The following is an 8963-nucleotide window of genomic DNA, read 5'->3' on the forward strand; positions in this document are numbered from 1 at the left end:
GCCTTTCTGAAACGCGTCGATTTTTACAAAGCTCATCGGTCTGAAAAGCGAGGTGTGCTGTGATTGGCCAGCTATCCAGTGCGTTGTGATTGGCCGAATACCTCAAGCGTGTGACGGAAATGTTACGCCCCTCACCATACTGTGATGATGCCCTGTCCGGCCGGAGCGACGAGACAAAAACATTAAAACCCATTATAAAGCCTAGAGTGACCGGTGGACTAGAGTATGCGGAGGCCTGCTTGAGTGAGCAGAGGCGGGTGGGCTTGAGAACGGCGCGGCCGGCGGATTCGACGAAGGAGCGTCCGGAGGGCTTGCGGCAACCACATGTGACGACCCCGGGCTGGACTCTGCTTCGTCCACGGTGAAAGCTGATCCGGCGATCCACAGCGCGAAGTTGATGTATTTCCTCAGCAACCAGCACGGATCAGCTCCAGGCATGACGAAGCGGATATCGTCCTCTTTTGGAAGACCAAACAAAGTAGTTTCGCTTTCACAATGAAACACAGCGCCTTCACGACATGGCAATTTTATCAAAGAATAAGGCAGAAAATATATTTTATAGTTTCCATAGGCCACTGTAATAAATGCTATGTCAGTTAGCACTGCATTATTCAGATTTCACACTTTAAAATAGATAACATTTCATGGCCAAATGATAAATATGTGTATCAATGTAGTACATTATATAAAAAAAGTTACTGTGTAACACAAATGTGTTAGATCCCATCTTCACTAGATCTCTCTGTCAGGAAGAGCCAGATTTTGGTCTGATATTCAAAGCAGCATTAATTCCACTGCTGTTATTTTGCCAAGCAAATACAATGGAAAAGTGCAGCTTCCCAGCATCGTCTTGTGTTGTAAACATCCTTGAGATTACAATACACAACACAAATATATATAAGAGATCAAGATTAACAGAAGTTTGTAACTATCATCCAGATGTCGTGCCAGTGTCCTAAAAAATGCATGGAAAACAGTTAGTGTTTATTAATTTAACAAAGCGACCTGTTCTAACTGCTGATGTTGTAACATCCAGCTAGGCACGTGCTTCATTTTTCCACAGCAGGTTATGTTTGCTCCGTCGAGAGGCTCATATCTGACTCGCTGAAGAGAACGACAGACAAACAAAACAAGACGTGCCAGAAAAATCTCAAAATACACACACAAATCCAAGGTGATGATTTGCAAATACACATTCAACAAACAATTTGTCAATGGAAAACATTCAAAATTGTCTGTGCTCACTTGCATATGTGTGAATAGTGTTTGTGAAACATTTTGAGAATGTAAATTTGTTTATGGACACATAGAAAAAAGCAGGGCTTGCCCACTTTTTGGTGCTAATAACACATAACACCACAAATCATGAAACTGGCTATAAATACCAAACCATTGCTCCAATTGACAAAAGAAAGTACAAAAGTCTTGGCTGAAGTCAGAATCGAGCAGTTATTGGTTAAAATCCAATCAGCACATAACAAAGTAGATCTGAGTGGTTTGTGCAATTAAAAAAAATCAGTCACAGGGTGAAGCGGTCATATTTAAGAGACATATGAATGGTTTTACATTGTGAAGTCTTTCACAGAACCTAGAGGCTATATCTCTGCAACTTTTTGCCATATAGATACAAATTATTGTGTGTAATTCTGCTCATTTCATTTTGAACCACTTTGCCAAAAATCACCATACGCTATAGGAAGGTTTTATGTGATTGGTGGACTTGGCTCAGCCCCAAGATTGCTGCTAGCAGGAATATCATATAAATCACAAACCAGTGACAAAAAAACAAACATTTAAAATAGATTTCAATATGTACACGAAGATTTCTTAGAATTTGAGCATTTAAAGTGTCTGATATATAGAGTTGCAAGATATGGAAGCTTGTTTGCGTTTATCTCACAATTCTGCGTTTTTTCTTACAATTGCAAATTCTGAATTTCTTTCTCAGAATTCCATGAAAAAAAGGAAATTGACATCAGTAAGGCATTGTAAAGATGCATGTGTTTCTATATGAATAACCACCAAACAACAATTACTGAGAGGAAGTAAAAATGAACTGCATATAGTTGACAGAAACAAAGAACAGGCACATGTGTTTTACTAAAGGTTTGTTATTCGTGTTGCTGGCATGCAGTTTTGGACACAGCCCTAGTGTTGTGCCAGAAGTGCATTCAATCATTTTTTTTTATATCACTTAAAAATAAAAACAACAACAACAAAAGAAGACGAATTTTGATAAATAAATTGTACGATGCTGTGGCTCCACTGAATTTCTCATTTAGTGTTTCTGGTGTCTGTTGTGGAGATAAACACATCTGACATAATGCTTTCAAAGCATGAGTTTATTGAAAATGTATTTATTTCTTTATTCATTTCAGTTGCAAATTAAAACAAGTGACAGAAAACAAAGAAGAAATATTTTATAAATAATGTAGGAGCCGAAATGTAGTGATTAGTTCACCACCAAAGGCCAATGTGCAGTGTAGTGAATACTCTGCCTTGGCTTATCAGAAGCCACTACTAACAGTCATACGTTTATGAGAGTGATATTCCTACATGATTAACTACAGTTACACAGTTAATAGAGAAGAGGAAACCCTTAGACATTAATTCGATTGTTCTGTTGTTTATTTCTGAGAAGCATCGTGATGTTTCTATGACACAGGTTTGATCTTCATGCTGATGGATTTCATACCGACATCTTGATTCCTCCATGTTGACCAAATATTTCCAATAGCGAAATGGGTGGCATCTTCACCCCATAAATACACACCACTGGGGTTTGTCTCCAGACAGTCTTTGTACCAAAATGCCCCGAGACGGAGTTTGGCACAGTTACCTTCACGGACATCTTGGTCTTTGTCTAAGGTGGTGAACTTCTGTCCATTATGAAAAGATAAAGAGTCGCCTGCAAAGAGGAAGAGCATAATTTAGGACAATATCTCAATGGAAATGATTGTAAACAGTGTTGCCAAAAACTGTGATGTTTTTCTCATTGGGACGTAAGCTATTTTCAGCATTAACAGGGGTTAGTCGGTGATTTTATTGCTGACTGAATCCAGAATGTTGGTGTTTTTCTCCCACCACCTGCATAAAAATCCACGGCCTGCTGTTTTTTTGACAAATACCAAGGTCGTGTGGTTATTTAATTGCCGTCCAAATTCACATCTCTGAGTTTACAAGAAGAAATTGATTCAGAATTCACAGTTTTTGACTACTGCTGAACACCGTACGGTAACCGTTGCACTTCGCTGTAATTTGCATCCATATTTATTACTGAAATGTTGGAAATACAATTTTAAAATATGTATTATGTACAATTATAAACAGAAAAATATAAACCAAGCGGTTTTATGTTTACCGTATGTAAATAAGAGGTTGCGTTAAGTTTTTCTCCTAATCTCCACAACTATAGCGTGTCTGTTTTCCGATGTTTAACAGGAGATTTATTAATTAAAAAATAAATAGGATATTATTAAATATGAATTTATGTTATTCACAGCAGACAATAATGCGATTGGCCATGTGAGCAGAGCGTTCCCGAGTTCGTAGGGTCACAGAATCCACTTCTTTTTTTTGCTCCCCGACACGATGCCTTAAATTCCCCTTATTAAAACAACACGACTGTCCAAATTAGTCCAATTTATTGCATTAATATAACATATTTATTGCATTAATATAACAATTAAACTACAAAGCTGGCACGGATGTATAATTTCAAACTGAATTCACTATGACTGTTGTTTCAGTAAGCTGCATGTAGCATGGAAAGTTGTTTCTGCGACAGCTCTGGCTCTCTGAGGCACGGTATAATACTTGCTCGCTTCATTTCCTTCACTTCTTGCTGAAACATACACTTAACTGCAGTGCACTATATAGGGATCAGTAATTACTCTATAAAGTATTGCATTACTTATTACTATTTCAATGATGAACTGTCTTTAACTGAAAAATGAGTGTTTACTATTGTCACTTTGCATTATTGACACTATTTTCCTAATTAATGCTGTTCAGTTGCTTTGACACAATCTGTATTGTTAAAAGTGCTATATAAATAAAGGTGACTTGACTTGACTACTAATTACCTTTGAAGTCCAATATTAACTGTGACCAGTTGAACAATACATGAATCTGTAACTATAATTATTATTTTTTAAAATAAATTATGTAAAATTACTTTATGTATTCAAAGCAATTACATCAGAAGTAACTGTAATTCAATTACTGGAAAAAAGAATAATCACTCATTTTTTCAAGGGAAAGTAATTAGTTACAGTAATTTGCATTACACCCAACACTTAAATGACAGTGTTTTACCTGCTTCTCCATTCTCGAACCCATTACCTTTGAAGTCCAATATTAACTGTGACCAGTTGAACAATACATGAATCTGTAACTATAATTATTATTTTTTTAAATAAATGATGTAAAATTACTTTATGTATTCAAAGCAATTACATCAGAAGTAACTGTAATTCAATTACTGGAAAAAAGAATAATCACTCATTTTTTCAAGGGAAAGTAATTAGTTACAGTAATTTGCATTACACCCAACACTTAAATGACAGTGTTTTACCTGCTTCTCCATTCTCGAACCCTGAAACATGCAGTCTATATCCATCAGCTTCAGGACCCACAGAGAAGGACGAGTACTGAGCGAAAACTTTATTTCCTTGAAAGTCCTCCAGATCCACTCTCAGCATGTAACTCCTGCTATATGTCATCTGGTACATGTTCTCCAGCCCTGATCATACACACACGTGAAGAACACGTTCAACCAAACACTGGACGTGAACACACACACAAACAAACACACACACACACACACACACAGACAGACAGACAGACAGACAGACAGTGAGATCTTACCCAGCCAGTATTCATTCTCCACAATCCCAAATCCTCTCTTGTACTGATTCCACGGCCGATAGAAATTCACACTGCCGTCCATTCTCCTCTGAATCACCTGTGATGGGTTTATATAGAATATATGATTCATAATGAATGTTCTGATGTGTGTTTAATGATCTAAAGTCACATTCATACCGTCCATCCTCCTTTATCTTCATCGTTCCCATCTGAGATCATCTCACAGTAAACCCTGACAGGAAAGTCACCTGCTGGATAGATGGAGTAAATCCCACTGACTGTTTGTCCTGAGTTATATACATCAGAACAATCATTTTCATCCTGACATTCACTCATCAGTACAACCGGCAGAAGAGCCGCCAAAAACACCTTCATCTACACGAGACAGAGAGAGAGAGAGAGGAAGAGATGAACGTCACACTGAAATGAAGCTGAAAACATCTCTAATAATGTAACTATTGATGAACTTACTGCCATCTTCTCAATCTCTCCTCAGTAAATCACAGCAGAGATCTGTTTTATCTAGACGAAAATGAACATTTTCATACTATATGTACTTTGACATTTTTGTGAAAGTTGTATAAGCGTCTAAATGTTCTGTGAGGTAAATGAAGAATAAAGCAGTAACTCACCGTTTGTGTTCTTCAGTCTGACACAAACACTCTTTATCTCTGTCAGATTCTCAGGCTCCTCCTCGGAGTTAAAGAAGAAATTTACATCACAAAACCCATACTTTGGAGGCAAATGAAATGCAAGTTAAACCTGCAGTCACATGTTGTATTTGCTGTTCTTGCAGAGCATTGGCCACAAATTGCTGCTTTTCAACTATATTCTTGTATTTGTTCTTCTTATTATTATTATTCTTGAATGGAAGTAGTGCATAGAACTATTTGATCAAATATTGTGATGCACCTTTAATGCTCAGGACAGTAGGGTGAGAGGCAGAAACCAGTAGGAAATCACAAACCATGTGTTCTAATGTTGTAAATATCGAAACTATCATTTAAATAGCATTACATCGTGTGCTATATCGAACATTTTTTCTCTCGTTATCGATGAAGGTGTACCGTCGATAAATATCGATACCGTTTTATGGCCCAGGCCTAGTTTTTGCCATATGCACATTAACTGACAGTCTACTTAATATATTGTAGAAACTTAATTTTCTGTAAAGTTGATTTGCAGCGATTTGTATCGTGAAAAACGCTAGACAAATAAACTGGGATTGAAACTTGAATTGAATTGCAGAAGATCTAACTAGATTAAATTAATCTTCAGATACCCTGCTTTGTACATGCAGCACATATTCCCAACACACTAGAGAGGCATTAAATAAGTGCTCGAAGTGTAAGATAAATGTTTTCCTTTAACAGATGCAACACTTGTGTTAAGCATTTTCTCCCTTTGTTTAACACTGAAGAGTTTGTCTTGTAAATCCCATTTTGCATGCATGTAAATATGTCACGACAAAATCCATGACTACTTTGATTGTTATATATACAGATTTATATACATATTATACAGTAGTGAGAAAAGGGGGTTCATATTGAGACATTTGACTTGGTGCACACAGTGAAGTTGTTGAGATCAATTCTAAACTTCAGAGTTCACACACGTGTGAGAGCACCACAGTCTCTAGCTAAGGAGGAAGATCTGGGGCTGTTTCATAAAACAAGTTTACCAAATAAGCCAGGCTTATTTCAGTTAGTCTGACTTATTGTCACTTGATTTGGTTTCAGAAAGCAAATTTACCATAGCTCAAGCTTTCTCTGGGGTTTTATCACAGCTGTACCTTTTATGGTTATTATAGAACATTAAAACATTACAATGAAAAATTGCTCTTTAAAGCATTTAAAATCACTAAATTAAAAATGAAAATAAAAACATAGAAAACAGACTGCATTTTAACTGGTAAAAGGAACTAGCTAGCTTACATTTGATTAACAGTGACCGCTATCATAAAAATACACGTATATGTTGGATTAAAATTCTACATGTGTCACATTTAATGTCCAACAACAAATATTTTAGCAAAATGTATACTGTACTCAGAATTATTGTACTTTTATTCTATTGTGTTCCGTCTGTTTAGCGTGCAGAAGCGCTCGTTCACTCCTGACAGCAAAATGGATATATTTGCATGACTTTCTAACATTACAGATGAATATAACTGTGACATATCCATTATGCACTGGGGAAAACACAACATCTCAAATGCATTAAACAGCACAAATATTCGCTGTTTGCAACGGTGGATCGATTTGATCCATGATCGACATTAATCGCTGCTTAAGAATAAGCGTGAACATCAAATTATCTTGACTCAAGCTGGATCGAATCAGTGAGACTGCGTGAACTTAAATGGTCGTTTATGAAACCGGTTATGAAAACATTATAACAAATTTGGAGTCTCTATCTCAAACCTATAGCACCACCAATGGGTCAAATAAGCACGATCTTTACACTAATAACATTTGAAAGTTAAGTCCTAGCAGATCAATTTTGATTCTGGAGATCATTGTCGGGTCGAATGCGCACCATGGGTGCATCTCAATCAGCTACATATACGTCAAGAATCAATATATTATGTGCACAGATTTGGGCACTGGTAAGGAGCCTCACTCACTACACATTGTGGCTGTGCATTAATTATAAACGTTAGCTAGATTATGTTCACTACCTGTCTAGGTATGCTTATGCTGAAATGTAATTAAATAATTATTATGTGTCATGATGTGTATTGATGTCAGGGTTTTGTTTTGCCTTTGTGTTTTTGGATTTCTGTCTGCTGTGTTAGTTTTTCTTCGACCCAGTTTTCCCCATGAATTGGACCATGGAGCAATTGAAGAAGGTATGAATCTTGTTTTTATTTTTTTAGATCAGGTTGATGGTCAGGTGCATGTGCGTCACCTTCATGGCAATGGTTTATCCTGGTGATAGTAGCCTCTTTCATCAGGATAAAGCACCCTGACACTGCACACATGGTTTAGGAATGGTTTGAGGAATATGACAAAGAGTGCAAGGTTTTCCTTGGCCTCCAAATAACCCAGATCTCAGTCTCATTGAGCATAAACACATTTATATTCAAATTTACATTCATAAAATACATTTTACAAATGCAAAACACTATTCGCAAACATAGTGTGCACTTAAAGTTTTGAGTGTTTTGAATTCACAAATTGTTTGTTGAATAGGCATTTGCAAATAATCCCTTTGAATTTGTGTTTGTGTATTTTGAGACTTTCCTTGTAGGTCATGTTTCATCACTGCCGTTCTCTTCAGCCAATCAGATTTGAGCCTCTCAATCGGTGAATCATAACCCACTGTGGGCTTTTCGTGTACAACGTTTATTAATCACTGTATATAAGCTACATGTGAGTAACTCAGAATCCAGACCCAAAACAAAGAAGAACAATTTATAAACAGTCATACACTTTTGAGAATAATATTCTTACATGATTTCCTAAGTTAAACAGTTAGTAGAGAATGGAAAACATTAATTTGATTGTTTTGATGTTTATTTCTGAGAAGCACTGTAATGCTTCTAAGACACAGGTTTGATCTTCATGCTGATGGATTTCATACCAACAGCGTAACCCTTCCATGTAAACCAAACATTTCCAATAGCGTAATGGGTGGCATCTTCACCCCATAAATACCAACCATTGGGGTTTGCATGGTGACATTTAAAGTACCAAAATGCCCCGAGACTGCGTTTGGCACAGTTAAGTGGACTGATGTCTTGGTCCTTGTCAAAGGTGGAGAACTTGTATCCATTATGGCCAGATAAAGAGTCACCTGCAGAGAAGAAGAGCATCACTGAGAAAAAAAAAAAAATTCAACTAGTATGAGTGTTCAGGAGTATAAAGAACAGTGCCCTACCAGCTCCTCCATCAGTGAATCCTGAAACATGCAGTTCATACCCGTCAGCTTCAGGATCCACAGAGAAGGACGAATACTGAGCGAAAGCTTTATTTCCTTGAAAGTCCTCCAGATCCACTCTCAGCTTGTAATTCCTGTTGCGTGTCAGCTGGTACATGTTCTCCAGACCTGATCAAACACACACATGAAGAACACGTTCAACCAAACACTGG

The 8963-nt window shown here is 37.0% G+C and overlaps 2 protein-coding genes across 2 annotated transcripts in view; both read right to left on the minus strand.

Moving 5' to 3' along the window:
- Nucleotides 1-2654: 2654 nt before the first annotated feature.
- Nucleotides 2655-8963, minus strand: part of LOC107573410 (microfibril-associated glycoprotein 4-like) — an 11846-nt gene continuing 5537 nt past the window's right edge. Inside the window, exons 3-5 of the mRNA XM_016259845.1 lie at nucleotides 4870-4966; nucleotides 4577-4744; nucleotides 2655-2908 (exon numbers count right to left, since the gene is read on the minus strand). Coding sequence (XP_016115331.1) covers nucleotides 2655-2908; nucleotides 4577-4744; nucleotides 4870-4966 — 519 coding nt within the window. The remainder of the gene's footprint in view (nucleotides 2909-4576; nucleotides 4745-4869; nucleotides 4967-8963) is intronic.
- The window catches only part of LOC107573411 (microfibril-associated glycoprotein 4-like), an 11652-nt gene continuing 11079 nt past the window's right edge, over nucleotides 8391-8963 (minus strand). Inside the window, exons 2-3 of the mRNA XM_016259846.1 lie at nucleotides 8752-8919; nucleotides 8391-8667 (exon numbers count right to left, since the gene is read on the minus strand). Of these exons, the coding sequence (XP_016115332.1) occupies nucleotides 8414-8667; nucleotides 8752-8908 (411 nt within the window). The 5' untranslated portion in view covers nucleotides 8909-8919 and the 3' untranslated portion in view covers nucleotides 8391-8413. The remainder of the gene's footprint in view (nucleotides 8668-8751; nucleotides 8920-8963) is intronic.

Source organism: Sinocyclocheilus grahami, unplaced genomic scaffold (genome assembly GCF_001515645.1).
Source record: "Sinocyclocheilus grahami isolate Dianchi unplaced genomic scaffold, SAMN03320097.WGS_v1.1 scaffold1936.1, whole genome shotgun sequence".
Classification (NCBI taxonomy): Eukaryota; Metazoa; Chordata; class Actinopteri; order Cypriniformes; family Cyprinidae; genus Sinocyclocheilus; species Sinocyclocheilus grahami.